Source organism: Enhydra lutris, unplaced genomic scaffold (assembly GCF_002288905.1).
Source record: "Enhydra lutris kenyoni isolate GAN:26980312 unplaced genomic scaffold, ASM228890v2 scaffoldscaffold57, whole genome shotgun sequence".
Lineage (NCBI taxonomy): Eukaryota > Metazoa > Chordata > Mammalia > Carnivora > Mustelidae > Enhydra > Enhydra lutris.
Genome location: NW_019154141.1, coordinates 10,017,101 through 10,035,324, shown reverse-complemented (window position 1 = coordinate 10,035,324; position 18,224 = coordinate 10,017,101). Strand labels below are relative to the sequence as shown.

The 18,224-nt window shown below is 36.3% G+C and overlaps 1 protein-coding gene across 1 annotated transcript in view; it reads left to right on the top strand.

Annotated features, from left to right (window-relative positions):
- LOC111158199 (EF-hand calcium binding domain 13) overlaps positions 1-18,224 on the top strand; it is a 91,324-nt gene that overhangs the window by 27,811 nt on the left and 45,289 nt on the right. Inside the window, exons 7-8 of the mRNA XM_022520115.1 lie at positions 2,249-2,392; positions 7,521-7,592. Coding sequence (XP_022375823.1) covers positions 2,249-2,392; positions 7,521-7,592 — 216 coding nt within the window. The remainder of the gene's footprint in view (positions 1-2,248; positions 2,393-7,520; positions 7,593-18,224) is intronic.

Here is an 18,224-nt window from a genome sequence, read left to right as displayed (position 1 = left end):
TTTATATATATTTATTTTTGTATTATAGTTTATATTTATATGTGTGCCTGTATCTTTATGATGTCTTTATAAGGCAAAATTAGTTGTCAATTATTAGGTAGAAGAGAACCAGAGGGACTATGTGCATGCACTGGGGCATGCCTTCCACACTCAGATAGTTTTCAACTCTTCCTTAGCCTTCACTTCCTGCTTATGTGTATCCTCAAGGTAAGCCAGAGGTGAGAGTTCAGGACCTGTTCAGGTTTTCCTGGGTATGGCCCTATCCATGTGTGCCATAGATGGATGGCCATCTAGATGTTCAGGAATATGTTGGCACTTTCAAAAGCCTCTATGGACATCTCATTTCCCAGATTTTCCTTTTAAGCTGTTTGCTAGCCTTTTGTTTGCTCCAGCTGCTTTTATTGACTTAGAAATTTCTGAGTGGAAAGATAGTAGACTATATCTACTGTTTTATTTGGGTGAAATGTTCACAGTCATCGATGTGTGTAAAGAGACATAGAAAGGTATCCAAGTAGGATATTAATCAAAATACATTATTTTTGCATGCCCTGGCTGGGAAATTTATGTTGCTTTTATCTTTATTCTTTGTACAGTTGTGGGTTTATTTGACTTTTTAAAATCAGTATGCTATTGGAAGAGTAGCAGTAGCATTGAAGACCAGGGCTTCAGAATCTGTCTTTGTGTTGTTGTTTCAAGTTTTATTTAAATCCTAATTAGTTAACATCTAATGTAATATTGGCTTCAGGAGGGAAATTTAGTGATTCATCACTTACATATAACACCCGGTGCTTGTTCCAACTGTTACCTACCACTTCAGGCAGTCATAATGTTAACTAATTGCCTCTGATTGTTTTTAATGAGTACTCCCAGGGAAAAGACTCTGCACTGGGCAAGCTTTGAGTCAGGTAAAATAAGGACAGTTTTGCAAGTAGGGTCTTCCACAGAACCACCAAACAGGTCTAATAATGACAGTTCTTAGGGAATGGGGCTTTGAAGAAATTTAACCTCATTCTTTCCCATTGGCTGCCAGGCTCCTGTTTTTCAGCATGATTATAGGCTCTCAGTTTTAAATATTCCTGGGAAGCTGGGATGATGATATGGGAATATGACAAGTTAAAATGCCACAAAGTTCACTATTACTGAGATTCAGCCATTTTTCTTGAAAAAACACTCTTTGGATTGCTGTAATCCTTTGATTTATATCAAGAGTTTTTGGGAAAAGTTGATTCTGACAACTTTTGCCAGTGTTCTCATTGCTTTTATGGAGGAGAGGATTCTCAGGCATCCTTCCTCTGCCACTTTTGCTCATTTGATCAATAACTACTAGTTGAATAAATGAATAATGCCCAGTTCTTCCTCCTGTGCAAATCTAAAACCTTTTGGATCATTATGCTTGTTATAGCCTGAATTCCAAGAAATGTGGTCTGACTATAAAGTGGTTTGCTCTCTGGAATTGATTATGGGAATTGTGTTTCCTTATCAAATTAAATTGAGGGATGCAGTGTTCTGAGGAGCACTTAAATTCAGCATTAGGACCAGGTATCAATCTGTTTAGGTTTTAAGAAAGACATTTGTGTAGGAAAAATTCTCTCTGTGTTCTTTCCAGTACTTTTGATACTTATGTTAGCATAAGAAAATGAAGCCTCTTTCTTTCTCTCTCTCTTTTTTTTTTTTTTTTTAAAATGAAGTTTCTGTGGAGAAACAGAAGTTCTTTCAGTAGTGGTTAAACCACTGCTCAATTCTTTGTAATATGATAAAAAAATCTAAAGAGAAATTTTGTGATCTATTCCATTCTCCTCTTATACTATTTTTTCTAAATGACATTTTTAAGCAATTAATGATGCTTTCAAATTTTGGTTTAAGCTGCCCTGCTATTATAGATTATACCGCTGGTAAGAAATTATTTCAGTTAAAAGTTTTAACTAAGAGGTGAATATGCTATAATGAAAGAACCCATACCTTTTAGCACAATGCTCATAGATTTTAGCACAATGCTCAACATATAAATAGCATTCAGTAAATGCCAGCTATTATTGCTAATATCATATCACTAGTGATAATAGCAAAAATTGTATTTTTTACAAAGAATGTCAGAATTGAGCAAATGCCTACCTGCAAGTAAAATTTTAGAAAACCCTATGCCCATGTTATTTTCCTGTGGTAGATTATTGACACAAAATTAGCTCCTCCAAGAAAAGCTGTTGGTTCTTATGGTAAAATAATTTCTTTTTTTATTGCATTTTTGCAGCATTCCAGAATGCCTTGAAGATTTTCTGTAGGATAAAAAGTGGTCGAGTTGCCACTGAAGAACTGGCTGCTGTTTTGGATAGCATGGATATCCCTGTAATCCCTGAAACTTTTCAGGAAGTGATAAAACATGCTAGTATAGACAGTGAGTTATTTGAATTAATATGTGTATATATCTTTCTTGGATATCAATTTTCAGATTTACCCTTTATTTCTCCTTTTTCTTCTTGATTCTTGCCTTTTTGCCATCATCACTGCTTACTGATGTCTTATGGTAAGAGATAGCCTAGGAAAATTAAATGAGAAATTTCTAAAATTGTATTCTGGTATGTTTGGTAAAAATCCAAGAGAAAAATGGATTTATTTTCTTTTCAAATTTAACTCTCTTTTCCAGTAGTTATTTCTTGTCTGTGTAGAGATAGTTTCTGTAGTGTGAAGGGCATTGGTTTCACAAGTTTGGAGACCTAAATTTCTTGAATTAAAAATTTTTTTAGATAGCTTTGATTACATAATCTTCCTATGTTATTCAGTTACTCTGCAAAATGTAGATATCTTTTAAACATTACAAATATATTTAGCAGATGTTTTGTAGTACATGTTTACATGTCATGAGGGGGTGGCTGATAATAGTGGACTGATAAATTATTGATTCTTTGATTATCCATTCATTTAGTCATTTAATATCTACTGTGCTTGGAACTGTGCTAGGTGATACACAGATGAATAGAACACACTTTTTATTCCAAAGGACCTCACATTCTAGTGTGGAAGGAGTCAAGTAAAATGAGAATTATAATGTTGTATAGCAAATACTATTATAGAATGTAGATAGGCTGCAAATGTATCCTGAAAGCACCAGGGAAAGATTATCAAAGGATGTTATATCTGATCTAAATCTTGAAGGATCAGTAGGGGTTAATTGGTTGAAGGTGGTAATGAAAAATGAGAAAGATATTTTAGACTGAGGGAATAGTTTGTATAAATATGGCAGAAAAATAATCAGACATGACATCCTTTCAATGGACTTCCACTGGTTTTTGTCACTTGTTAGTGGTAGCTTTATAGGGTGCCTTTGGTTGCTGAAATGTGGTGTGAAATAGAACCAGGCTGCATGGATTTCTTTTTTTCTTTTCTTTCCTTTCCTTTCCTTTTCTTTTCTATCTTCCTTCCTTTCTTTCTTTTTCTTTTTTTTTTGAGAGGGAGAAGAATCAGAGGGGCAGACAGAGAATCTTAAGCAGACTCCACACCCAGCATAGAGCCTGACATGGGACTCAATCTCACAACCCTGAAATCATGACCTGAGTCAAAATCAACAGTTGGTCGTTTAACTGACTGAGTCACCCAGGCACCCCAGGCTACATGGATTTTACCAGGTAGTCATTTATGGTGGGTTCTGGGTTGGTAGACATAAGTGGAGGGATGTTCTGAGGAATGAAGATATCCATAAAATATGGATTTTAAAGATTAATCAAGCCATATTATTAAATAGTCTTTAGGGCTCAAGTCCACCCATATCTGGTCTTTCCCCCTTTGCATTATAGTCAGAATAATCTTCTTTTTAAAAAATACACATCTCATCATGTTACCTCCCTACACAAAATCTAAAAATACTTCTTGGGATGAAGAACCCTTTAATGTTGTGGTCAAGGGTTTGCAATATCTGGCCTTTACGGTAGGTCTCCAGCTTTGTCGCAGACCACATTCTGTTTTGCTTACTGTGCCTTCACAGATTTTCGGTTGTATGCCATGCCTCCTCCTGCCATAGCCTTTGCATGTGTTCTTTTCTTTCCCTGGAACATTCTGCTCCTCCTAGTTAATTCCTACTTCTACTTTAGATTTAAACTCAACTCTTTTGGGATGTTTCCATGACTTCTCTATTGAGCTCAGATTCTCATATCACTCTCATAGGCCTAACCACAATTGCAATTTTTATTTCTTATTGTTTTATTAAGATCTGTATCTCAAATAAGAGCACCAGGAAAGCAGATATCATGTCTACTTTTTGCTCACTATTGTATCCTCAGTACCTATTAGTACAGTGCTTATGGTACATATTAACTGCTCAACAAATACATGTTGAATGAGTTAATAAGTCTCACCCTTTACTCCATCTCCCGTAACCAGAGAGAACAAGATTTCTTCACTATGTCATTTTGATAAGTTGGTTGTGACCTAAGATAAAATTCCTCACAGGGAAGGTCCTTGTCTTTTCACTAGGAAAATCATTTTAATAGGTTTGTTTGATTATGGAAGTTAAAGCCTATTGGGAGACACCTAGTTTGAGCAAAAAGGTAAGGTAAAGTACTCTATGTAAGTAAACAACAGGAATTTAGATTACCATAGTGGCTAATTGGCAGCTGGAGGAAGAAGATTGAGGGCAGCTAAGAGTGGATTGGGGGTCCTGTAATCAGTAGAGAGTAACTATAGACCTCGGGACAATAGTTTGATGTTGCTTTTTGTACTATAAAGAACTCCCTTACTCCCATTAATTGCAAGTTGTCTAGTAAAAGTTGGTTATGTACAATAGCCTTGTGTTAGTAGTGTTGGTGGGTATTTAAAGGATAAAGATCTGTAGGTTCTGTGTTAGGTAGGCTTGGGGTGGAGAGATTTATAGCACCTATAGAATATGATGATGTAAGTGAGATCGAGAGTCCAGGGGAGTAGAAGAAATACACATCAATTGCGAGAGTATAAAACACTCAGGAATCCTCAAATTTTGGAGGGAGTACTGATTTATGTTCATATCATGTATGGTCTGGGGTCTGAACTATTTACCTTAAATATTAAAGGAAAGAATGCCAAAGACCCCAGAATGCCAGAATTCTTGGATTACCTAGGTAGGAGATATGCATTCTTCTGTAACAGAATTTTGAAGTAAGGAGTGATAGAACTAGTAGAAGGCATAAACACACCCTGTTTTAGATACTGTTTTAACTTCTTGTTTTTGTATTTGCTTTGGTTTTTTTGAGTAATAATGATATGTGGAGAATATGTTCATCTTTATGAGTATTCACAATGAGAGGAAAGAATTACGCCATTGGAATTTGCAAGGAAGTCCAAAAAGCATTTGCTTCATTAAGATATGGCAAGAGAAATATGGGAAATAACTTGGTGAGAGTTCTGGGAGTGTCAGGTAGTTTTGTTTTTGAAATAGGATATTTTGGTGCAGTAGTTTTTTTTTCTCTCATGGTGATTAGTAATCTGATAATTTAACTGGGTGAAAAGTAGTGACTAGTGTATTTTTTTGATAGACGAGGTTTTTAATATTGTGGAACTGTTGTGAAGATTGTGGAAATACAGTATTAATAGTCACTTAACACCTTCAAAGTAATGTTGCCCTGAATATGACCTTGATGATTAGGATATTTTTTTTCCACACTAGATATTTATATTTTCTAGGTTGAATTTCCCCCTGAAGTATGTATATGAGAATGGGAGGCTGTTTTGAACTTACCTTATGAAATAAATTGTGTCTATAACTATACTGATTGCCTCAGTCTTAACTAGGAATTATTCATTAAGGTTCTGATAAACCAGATAGGAGCCAAAATAGTAATTTCAGATTCTGTAATGCTTCTTTGGCCACCAGGGACTATTTAAATAGATAATATTTGTTTGGGAGGTTTGTGATAGATCTATTTTTGTATAGAAGCAAGAAATAAATTTTGAGCAAGAGCTAGTTAATCTATAGTTAGCTACTGCATTCTCACTGGTTGATACTGAACCTCTTTCCAGATAAGGCAGTTTTTTAAGTGGAGAGTGGATATAGACAATATGTCCTTCTCCATTGGATTAATTTATATATAGTCCAACAGAGTACTTTTCACTCATCAAATTCAAGAGTTTGAGGGCTGAAGCCTTGAATTATTTTAGGACTTAAGCTATGATCTAAGAACTTAGGACATGGACTCAATCTACAGTAAGTGCCAGGAATTCCCTGTGGAGACTAAGGGGGGTGTTAGTACCAAAATCAAGAAGAGAATGAGATTAAATACCAAGGAAATAAAAAAACAGAATGTAAGAAACAGTTCCTAATCAGAAGACAACTTAGCATCAATTGGTCTAGCAATTCTTCGATTGGGTCAAATACTTACCTTGCTTTGCAGTAATTTAAAGGCCTGCACCTGATGCAGCTTACCAATTTTCAAAAATCAGAATGAATCAAACCTACCCAACACCAAAACTATATTGTGTATAATTCTTCTTTGACTCAAAAGGCACATTAAAAGCTTGCGTTTTTTTCAGGGTCTTTGCTTATGCAAGTAATTGAGCAGTTGATTTCTTATGCATAGACGGAAGAATAAACCTAGTGTTTTTATAGGTAGGGAAGTCAGCTCCTGGTCTTTTTCACCTTGGATGTCAAGCAAAGTCAAACATTTGGAGGCAAGAACTATTGGGAAAAGCATTTTCTACCTCTGTGCGCAATTGGAATGACCTATTTAAGGTCACTGCCTCTGAACCCATACTCTGTCATATACTATCTAAGAAGGAAAATGGTCTTAGACAAAGGCAAGGGCAGGAATGATAGGAAACTATACTTATGAGTGCCAGACACATAGAAGATGCTAAATAAATGGTTTTCTGCTATCCACAATGTGGACATTGCATTATTCTTTACAGCCTTCAGTTTATTTTATTCATTCAAAAATAATTTTTAAGGGTACCTGGGTGGCTCAGTTGGTTAAGCATCTGCCTTTGGCTCAGGTCATGGTCTCAGGGTCATAGGATCGAGTCCCGCATTGGGCTCCCTGCTCTGCAGGGAGCCTGTTTCTCCCTCTGCCTCTCGCTCTCTCTCTGTCTCTCATGAATAAATAAATAAAGTCTTAAAAAAATAATTTTTAAGTGTTGGGAAGTAGATACTTTGCCAGGCATTGGGGAAACAAATGACACCTTCTCTGCTCTTGAAGAGCTCATGATCTAGTGAGGAAGACAAGAATTAAAACTTGAAATTCTACCTATGGTAAACTCTCAGAAAAAGTGTTTTATTAAAATATTATCCTGATTACCTAGCTTTCAGGCTTAAAAGGTGACTAATTTCTTTTGACGGGAAACTCTTATTAAGGAGAAAAGAAAATAATGGTCTTCGTCTTACATTTCAATGTGTACTGAATTATTAATTCACAATTCCAGTTATTATTCAAAACCTATAATAGCTGGCCCTCCACTCTGCATTCCACACATCTCCGTGTTATTTTCATATTAGAATAGGATGGAAGTAATATTTATGTTCAAAAAAAGAAAGACAATGTTTGAACTTATTCTTTCTATTACAGGTAACCACAGGGTTGATATTAGAGATATTATATTTACTTTGGATGAACTACAGCACCAGTATGAGGGTTTTTGTAAGTGAGCTCTTGTTGCTATGATAAGCTTTGTTTATAAATTACTTGTTTTTAAATTAAACCTTCATTGATAGGTTTTATCATACGAGTTTTAAAGCCTTCTCTGAAACCATTGCTCTCTTAAATTAGGGAGGTAAAGTTTAATATCCTAAGTATACCTAATTAAAATTGGTTACAGGGGCGCCTGGGTGGCTCAGTGGGTTAAAGCCTCTGCCTTCGGCTCAGGTCATGATCCCAGGGTTCTGGGATCAAGCCCCGCATCGGGCTCTCTGCTAAGCAGGGATCCTGCTTCCTCCTCTCTCTCTGCCTGCCTCTCTGCCTACTTGTGATCTCTGTCTGTCAAATAAATAAATAAAATATAAAAAAAATAAATAAAAAATATAAAATAAAATTGGTTACATAAATATCTCTTAATTTTCTACTTTTATCTTTCCCTTAGTATTTTTTAACACAAAGTAAACTTTAAAACAAAATAGTAACACTGAAAAAAGATATTTAATTTGTAAATCTTGGGTCATTTGAACATCCTGATACTGATAGTTAAACATTTTTAGTATATTCTTCACTATCATTCATGATTTAGTTCAGTTTTTCTTCATTAAGTACTTTTTAAAATCTCTTCCTATTGCACATCTTGTCATTCCTTATTCTTTCTCTAATTTGTCCAAATATCTTTTGACCAAGATTATCTATGTATATAATTTTAAGGATTATACAGTTGTAATAAGCTTACTGCAAATAAAACAGTCTCTGATCTGTTCCTTTCCTCAGCTTCTCCAGAGGCAAACATTTTAAATATTTTAGACAATTACTTGACATTTGTCTTCATGACAATAAAAAAACATGTTGTAATTTTACTTGTTGATTTTTAAAATTTGGGGTAGATATAGTAAACTTCCTAATTATGAAAAATAAGAATTTAGCTGTTTTATCTTCCTTGTCTCCACCATATCCACTTACTCTTCCCATACCTATCCACCCTCCCAATATAGTTACATGGTAGTTTGATTAAGTTTTAATTCAGAATTTATGCTAGTAGGTTTATGTGAACACTGTTCATAGCTGAGCTATATAGTATCTTGTGGTTACTTTTATTTTCCTCAGAAATTTTTCCCTCTTTGAATTAAAAATTGTCTTTTTTATTTATTTGCTTGGTCTTAAATATATTTATTTGTTTATTCATTTATTTAATTTAAAAGGGAGATGCAGGGGAGGGCAGAGGAAGAGAGAATCCTAAGCAGCCTACATACCCAGCATGGAGCCCAATGTGGGGCTCAGTCTCATGACCCTGAGATCATGACCTGAGGTGAAATCAAGAGTCTGACAAATGCTTAATTGACTGACTCACCCAGGCACCCTTATATGCTTGATTATTTTTATTAAATTATTTTTATTAACATATAATGTATTATTTGCCCCAGGGGTACAGGTCTGTGAATGATCAGTCCTACACATTTCACAGCACTGACCATAGCACACACCCTCCCCAATGTCCATAATCCAGCCACCCTATCCCTATCCCCCACCCCCCAGCAACCTTCAGTTTGTTTTGTAAGATTAAGAGTCTCTTATGGTTTGTCTCTCTCCCGATCCCATCTTGTTTCATTTTTTCCCTTGCCACCCCCCATAACCCCCGCCCTGCCTCTCAAATTCCTCATATTAGATCATATGATAATTGTCTTTCTCTGATTGACTTATTTCACTAAGCGTAATACCCTCTAGTTCCATCCATGTTATTGCAGATGGCAAGATTTCATTTCCTTTGATGGCTGCATAGTATCCCATTGTATATATATACACCACATTTTCTTTATTCATTCATTGGTTGATGGACATCTAGGTTCTTACCATAGTTTGGTTATTGTGGACATTGCTGCTATAAACACTTGGGTGCACATGCCCCTTCGGATCACTACATTTGTATCTTTAGGGTAAATACTCAGTAGTGCGATTGCTGGGTCATAGGGTACCTCTATTTTAAATTTTTGAGGAACCTCCATGCTGTTTTCCAGAGTGGCTGCACCAGCTTGCATTCCCACCAACAGTGTAGGAGGGTTCCCCTTTCTCCGCATCCTTGCCAACATCTGTCATTTCCTGACTTGTTAATTTTAGCCATTCTGACTTGTGTGAAGTGGTATCTCATTGTGGTTTTGATTTGTATTTCCCTGATGCCGAGTGATGTGGAGCACTTTTTCATGTGTCTGTTGGCCACCCAGATGTCTTCTTTGCAGAAATGTCTGTTCATGTTCTCTGCCCATTTCTTGATTGGATTATTTGTTCTTTGGGTGTTGAGTTTGATAAGTTCTTCATAGATTTTGGGTACTAGCCCTTTATCTTATATGTCATTTGCGAACATCTTCTTCTATTCTGTCAACTGTCTTTTGGTTTTGTTGACTGTTTCCTTTGCTGTGCAAAGGTTTTTGATCATGATGAGGTCCCAGTAGTTCATTTTTACCCTTGCTTCCCTTGCCCTTGGCAATGTTTCTAGGAAGAAGTTGCTGCTGCTGAGGTCGAAGAGGTTGCTGCCTGTGTTCTCCTCAAGGATTTTGGATTCCTGTCTCACATTGAGGTCTTTCATCCATTTTGATTCTATTTTTGTGTGTGGTGTAAGGAAATGGTCCGGTTTCATTCTTCTACATGTGGCTGTCCAATTTTCTCAACACCATTTGTTGAAGGGACTGGTTTTTTTTTCCATTGGACATTCTTTCCTGCTTTGTCAAAGATTAGTTGACCATAGAGTTGAGGGTCCATGTCTGGGCTCTCTGTTCTGTTCCAGTGATCTATGTGTCTGTTTTTGTGCCAGTATCATACGTCTTGATGATTACAGCTTTGTAATAGAGCTTGAAGTCCAGAATTGTGATGCCACCAGCTTTGGCTTTCTTTTTCAACATTCCTCTGGCTGTTCCTGGTCTTTCTGACTCCATATAAATTTTAGGATTATTTGTTCCATTTTTTTTAAGAAAATTGATGGTATTTTGATAGGAATTGCATTAAATGTGTAGATTGCTTTATGTAGCATAGACATTTTCACAATATTTGTTCTTGCAATCCATGAGCATGGAACATTTTTCCATTTCTTTGTGTCTTCCTCAATTTCTTTCATGAGTACTTTATAGTTTTCTGAGTACAGATTTGTTGCCTCTTTGGTTAGGTTTCTTCCCAGGTATCTTATGGTTTTGGGTGCAATTGTAAATAGGATTGACCCCTTAATTTTTCTTTCTTCTGTCTTGCTGTTGGTGTATGGAGATGCAGCTGATTTCTGTGCACTGATTTTATATCCTGACACTTTACTAAATTCCCGTTATGAGTTCTAGCAGTTTTGGAATGGAGTCTTTTGGGTTTTCCACATAAAATATCATATCATCTGCAAAGAGTGAGAATTTTACTTCTTTGCCAATTTGGATGCATTTAATTTCTTTTTGCTGTCTGACTGGTGAGGCTAGGACTTCTGGTACTGTGTTGAATAGCAGTGGTGATAGTGGACATCCCTGCCGTGTTCTTGACCTTAGGAGAAAAGCTCTCACTTTTCCCCATTGAAAATGATATTCACTGTGGGTTTTTCATAGATGGCTTTGATGATATTGAGGTATGTACCCTCTATCCCTACACTTTGAAGAGTTTTGATCAAGAAAGGATGCTGTACTTTTCAAATGCCTTTTCAGCATCTATTGAGAGTATCATATGGTTCTTGTTCTTTCTTTTATTAATGTATTATATCACATTGATTGATATCCAGATATTGTATCACCAGATTGATTTCCAACTTTGCAGCCCAGGAATAAATCCCACCTCGTTATTGTGAATAGTCCTTTTAATGTAGTGTTGGAATCTATTGGCTAGTATTTTGGTGAGAATTTTTGCATCCGTATTAATCAAGTATATTGGTCTGTAATTCTCCTTTTTGATGGGGTCTTTGGTTTTGGGATCAAGGCAATGCTGGACTAAAAAATGAGTTTGTTAGCTTTCCTTCCATTTCTTTTTTTGGAGCAGTTTCAGGAGAATAGGTATCAATTCTTTAAATGTTTGGTAGAAGTCGCCTGGGAAGCCGTCTGGTCCTGGGCTCTTGTTTGCTGGGAGATTTTTGCTGACTGCTTCAATCTCCTTACTGGTTCAGGTTTTCTATTTCTTCCTGGTTCAGTTTTGGTAGTTTATATGTCTCTAGGAATGCATCCATTTCTTCCAGATTGTCAAATTTGTTGGAGTAGAGTTGCTCATAATATGTTCTTATAATTGTTTCTGTTTCTTTGGTGTTGGTTGTGATCTCTCCTCTTTCATTCATGATTTATTTATTTGGGTCCTTTCTCTTCTTTTTGATAAGTCTGGCCAGGGGTTTATCAATCTTATTAATTCTTTCAAAAAACCAGCTCCCAGTTTTGTTGATTTGTTACTGTTCTTTTGGTTTCAATTTCATTGATTTCTGCTCTGATCTTTATGATTTCTCTTCCCCTGCTGGGTTTAGGCCTTTCTTTGCTATTCTTTCTCCAGCTACTTTAGGTGTAGGATTAGGTTGTGTACTTGAGACCTTTCTTGTTTCTTTAGAAAGGCTTGTATTGCTATATACTTTCCTCTCAGGACAGCCTTTGCTGTTTCCCAAAGATTTTGAACAGTTGTGTTTTCATTTTCATTTGTTTCCATGAATTTTTAAAAAATTCTTCTTTAATTTCCTGGTTGACCCATTCATTCTTTAGTAGGATGCTCTTTAGCCTCTATGTATTTGAGTTCTTTCTAAGTTTCCTCTTGTGATTGAATTCTAGTTTCAGAGTATTGTGGTCTGAAAATATGCAGGGAAATATCCCAATCTTTTGATAATAGTTGAGACCTGATTTATGACCCAGGATGTGATCTGGAGAATGTTTCATGTGCACTAGAGAAGAATGTGTATTCTGTTGCTTTGGGATGGAATGTTCTGAATATATCTGTGATGTCCATCTGGTCCAGTGTGTCATTTAAGGCCTTTATTTCCTTGTTGATCATTTGCTTAGATGATCTGTCCATTTTGGTGAGGTGGGTGTTAAAGTCCCCTACTATTATTGTATTTTTTTTTTAAGATTTTTAAAAAAATTTATTCGACACAGAGAGATCACAAGTAGACAGAGAGGCAGGCAGAGAGAGAGAGAGAGAGAAGCAGGCTCCCCGCTGAGCAGAGAGCCCAATGCAGGACTCGATCCCAGGACCCCGAGATCATGACCTGAGCCGAAAGCAGTGGCTTAACCCACTGAGCCACCCAGGTGCCCCTATTATTGTATTATTGTCAATGTGTTTCTTTGATTTTGTTATTAATTGGTTTATATCATTGTCTGTTTCCATGTTAGGGATATAGATATTTAAAATTGTTAGATCTTCTTGTTGGACAGACACTTTAAGTATGATATAGTGTCTTTCCTCATCTCTTATTATAGTCTTTGGCTTAAAATCTAATTTATCTGATATAAGGATTGCCATCTCAGCTTTCATTTGATGTCTGTTAGCATGGTAAATGGTTTTCCATCCTCTCACTTTAAATCTGGAGGTGTCTTTGGGTCTAAAATGAGTTTCTTGTAGACAGCGTATTGATGGGTTTTGTTTTTTTTATCTGTTCTGTTACCCTGTGTCTGATTGGGGCATTTTGTCCATTTACATTCAGGGTAACTATTGAAAGATATGAATTTATTGCCATTGTTGGTGACTGTTACTATATATTGTCCCTATTCCTTTCTGGTCTGTTACTTTTAGGCTTTCTCTTTGCTTAGAAGACCCCTTTCAGTATTTCTTGTAGGGCTGGTTTGGTGTTTGCAAATTCTTTTAGTTTTTGTTTGTTCTGGAAGCTTTTTATCTCTCTGTCTATTTTCAGTGACTGTCTAGCTGTATATAGTATTATTGGCTACATATTTTTCCCATTTAGTGCTCTGAATATATCATGCCAGTCCTTTCTGACCTGCCAGGTCTCTGTGGATAGTTCTGCTGACAATCTAATATTTCTGTTATTGTAGGTTACAGACCTCTTGTCCTGAGTTGCTTTCAGGATTTTCTCTTTGTCACTAAGACTTGTAAGTTTTACTATTAAATGGCAGGGTGTGGACCTATTTTTATTGATTTGGAGGTGGGTCTCTGTGCCTCCTGGATTTTGATGCTTTTTCCCGTTGCCATGTTACGGAAATTCTCTGTTGTAATTTGCTCCAATATACCTTCTGCCTCTCTTCCTCTTTCTTCTTCTTCTTCTGGCATCCGAAATATTCTAATATTGTTTTGTCTTGTGGTATCACTTATCTCTTGAATTCTCCCCTCGTGGTCTAGTAGTTGTCTCTCTTTTGCTCAGCTTCTTTATTCTCCATCATTTGATCTTCTATATCACTAATTCTCTCTTCTGACTCATTTATCTTAGCAGTAAGAGCCTCCATTTTTTATTGTACCTCACTTATAGCTTTTTAAATTTCAACTTGATTAGATTTTAGTTCTTTTATTTCTTCAGAAATGGATTTTGTTTCCCCAGAAAGGGATTCTCTAATATTTTCCAAGCCCAGCTAGCACCTTGATCATCATCATTCTGAACTCTAGTTCTGACATATTACTCATGCCCGTATTGATTAGGCCCCTAGATGTCGGTACTGCCTCTGGTTCTTTTTTTTGTGTTGAGTTTTTTTATTTTTTATTTTTTAACCAAATCAGAAGAGACCCAAAACCAGGTTGAGATGAAAAGGGGAAAAAATTAAAAATTAAAAAATTAGAAATAAAAAAAATATATATATTAGACTGGTGAATAGAACAGAGCCACCCACTTGATTTTGGGTGTATTCTGGTCTCTTAGAAGAAACTACCTCCCAAAATTTTAAAGAAAAAAAATATGTATACACAAAAATAAGGGTAAACACAATGAAGAGATGGAATATTACTGTAAAGATGAAAATTTGAAAAGATTATAAAAATGGAATTGATAAGATAAGTTGGTTAGAAAAAGAAATAAGAAGAGAGAATGTGATCAGGCTGGGGACTAGAACAAAGTCATGCACTAGATTTAGGGTATATTTTGATCTGTTAGAAGAAATTGTATCCCAAAATTCTAAAGAAAAAAAGCCTATATGTATACAAAAAATAAGGTTAAAATGAAGGGATAAAATATGACTATAACAATGAAAACTTAAAAAGATTTTTTTAAAAAGGTACTGATAAGATAAAATAGTTTAAAAATGTTAAAATAGGAAATAAGAAAGGTTAAAAAAATAGAGTGAGAAAAAAATAAAATTAAAAAAATTTAGCTTTGAAAGACTAAAGGATCATGAGAAAAAAACCATGAATTTTTGTTGCTTCCCCCTAACTCAGGAGTTCTGCAGTTCTCATGGATCGGTGAACTTGGTCTTGGCTGGATATTCTTGCTGATCTTCTGGGGGATGGGCCTATTGCAGTGTTTCTCAAATGTCTTTGCCTGAGGCGGAATTGCACCGTCCTTATTGGTGGCCAGGCTAAGTAATCTGCTTGGGTTCACTCTCAGTAGCTTTTGTCCCCTGAATGCTTTTCTTACAGCTTTGGAGGATGGGAATGAAGATGGCAGCCTCCAAATCTCTGGCCCATAGGAACCAAGAGCTCAGGGCCCCACTCCTCAGTGCACCCTCAGAGAAAAGCAGTCAATCAATCCCATCTCCCTGGTCTCTGACCCTACTTCAGGCTCACCCAGCCTGTGACTGAGAGTTTCTATCTCTGGTGCATGGCCCCGTTTGGACTCTCCAAACCCAGCAATTTCCTGCTGCATGCTCCCGCGCTGCTCCTCCCAGCAGAGGAAGGAGGCGCTCTCTTGGAAACCTCCACTTGTGGAGTCCCTGCTTGAAGAGCATTGGCCCGACTGTACCTTGGATCATGGTTTAAGGTAACACTGAGCTGAGAGCGCACTCCTGGGCTCCGTCTCTATAGCTGGCTTCCCTGTTCCAATACCCGGGAGCTCTGCCACACTCAGGCACCCCTGGTCTTTCTGTGATCCCGGGGATCCTGACACCACACTGTCCCCGTGAGGGCTCCACCCCCCTCTTAGCCTCTGGAGTGACCTCCCTCAGTGGAGCAGACTTCTAAAAGTTCCAATTTTGTGCTCTGCTGCTCTCTCACTTGCCGTGAGCCAGCTCCTCCCCCTGTGGTCTTTCTTCCCGTTGCTTTTCATTCACTTCTCTGCATGTCCTACTTTCTGGAAAGTGGTCGATTTTCTGTTCCTAGAATTGCTGCTCTTCTCTTCTATCTCCTGTTGAGTTTGTATAGGTGTTCATAATGATTTGGTAACTATCTAGCTGAACTCCTGGGACCTGATGATATTTCAGTCTCCTACTTATCCTCCATCTTACTTCTTCTCCCCTGGATCAAGTATTCTTAGCTGCATATTTTTATCATTTAGCACCCTGAATTATTCCAGTCCTTTGTGGCCTACTATGTCTCTGTGGATATGTCTGCTGCCAGCCTAATGTTCCTACCTTTGTAGGTTATGGACCTCTTGTCCTGAGCTGCTTTCAGGATTTTCTCTTTGTCTCTGAGATTTGCAAGCTTCACTATTATATGTTGAGGTATTGATCTATTTTTATTGATTTTTGAGAGGTGTTATCTTTGCCTCCTGAATGCCTGCTTCCATCCCCAGATTAGGGAAGTTCCCTGCTATAAGTTGTTCCAACATACCTTCTGCGCCCCCCTTCCTCCTCTTATGGGAGCTTAAATATTCTAATACTCTTTCACCTGATCGTATCACTTCTCTCTTGAATTCTCCCATTGTGATCGAGTAGTTGTTTATCTCTCTTTTTCTCAGCTTCCTTATTCTCCAACATTTAGTCTTCTATATCACTAATTCTCTGTTCTGCCTCATTTATTCTAGCAGCTAGAGCCTCAATTTTTTATTGCATCTTATTAACATCTGTTTTGATTTTGACTTGATAAGATTTTATTTCTCCAGAAAGGGATTCTCTAGTGTCTTCTATGCTTTTTTGAAACCCAGCTAGTATTTTATAATCATTATTCTGAACTCTACTTCTGACATCTTACTTCTATCCATACTAATTAGGTCCCTGTCAATTGGTACTACCTCTTGTTCTCTTTTTCTCATGGTGAGATTTTTTGTGTTGTCATTCTATCCAGAGAAGAATAAATGAATGAGAGAACAAAATACTAAAATGGCAAAAATGCTCCAGAGAAATATACACTAAACAAATCAGAAGAGACCTGAAACAAACAAACAACAAGAGAGAGAGAGAAAGAGAGAATATAATGAGAGAGAGGTGAGCAGAACAGAGCAATACATTGGATCCTCTGTGTTTGCTTTGGTCTGTTTTTTAGAAGAAACTATATCCCAAAATTGTAAAGAAGGTAAAGGGGGTATGTGTATATATGTGTGTGTGTGTGTTTATATTCTATATTATATTATATGTATTATATATGATATATAATAAATTCATAATATATTTTGTTTATGTATTTATATGTTAACTCATATTATAAATATAAATTTATAAATTATAATATACATTATATAAAAATATATGTTATATTATATATTATGTAATTTTTATATATCTTGATATATAATATACAAAATATATACAAAAATAAAATTAAATACATTGAAATGATAGAATGTAACTATAAAGATGAAAATTATAAAAGACTTTAAAAAAGAGAATATAATCAGATAGGCAAAGACAACAAGGCAGTATACTAGATTCTGTATGTATTTCGGTCTGTTAGAAGAAACTGTATTCCAAAATTGTAAAGAAAGAAAAACTTATGTGTATATCATTTCCATTCTGCACGAATAGCTTCTTTTAGTAAAATTTTTAAAATAGTAAATCTACTAAAAATGAATTAGCTTAGTTCTTTTTATATGAGAATATTTTTATTCTCTTTAATGCCTGAAAGACATTATCATTGGATATAGGACTATATGTTTACAGCTTTTTCTTTCAGTATTTTTTTAAAAAAGGTTTTATTTTGGGGGTGCCTGGGTGGCTCAGTGGGTTAAAGCCTCTGCCTTTGGCTCAGGTCATGGTCTCGGGGTCCTGGGATCGAGCCCCCCATTGGGCTCTCTACTCAGCAGGGACCCTGCTTCCTCCTCTCTCTGCCTGCCTCTCCATCTACTTGTAATCTCTGTCAAATAATTAAATAAAATCTTTAAAAAAAAAGATTTTATTTTTAAGCAATTTCTATACCTGATGTGAGGCATGAATGTACAATCCTGAGATCAAGAGTCCCACACTCCACTGACTGAGCCAGGCAGATGTCCCTCTTTAAGCACTTTAAAAATGTTATTTCTTTACTTCTGGATTCCACAATTTCTGATGAGAAGTCTGATATTATTCAAATCATGAAATGAATTGTTTTTCTCTAGTTGCTTTCAAGATACTTGTCTTTAGTTTTTGGCAGTTTGATTTGGTTTGTTTGGGAGTAGATTTTTTGAGTTTATTCTATTGAGATACACTGAGCTGCTTGAATCTGTCTTTTGCCAAATTTGAAGGTTTTTTTGGCCACTATAACTTCAAATATTTGTTCTCCACCACACTTTTTCTCCTGTCCTTATGAGACTCCACTGACACAAATGTCAGCCCTCTTCCGTATTGCCCCACAAGTGTTTGAGACTCTGATCATTCTTATTTTCCTCTGGTTGTTCAGATAATTTCTATTGATCTATCTTCAAAT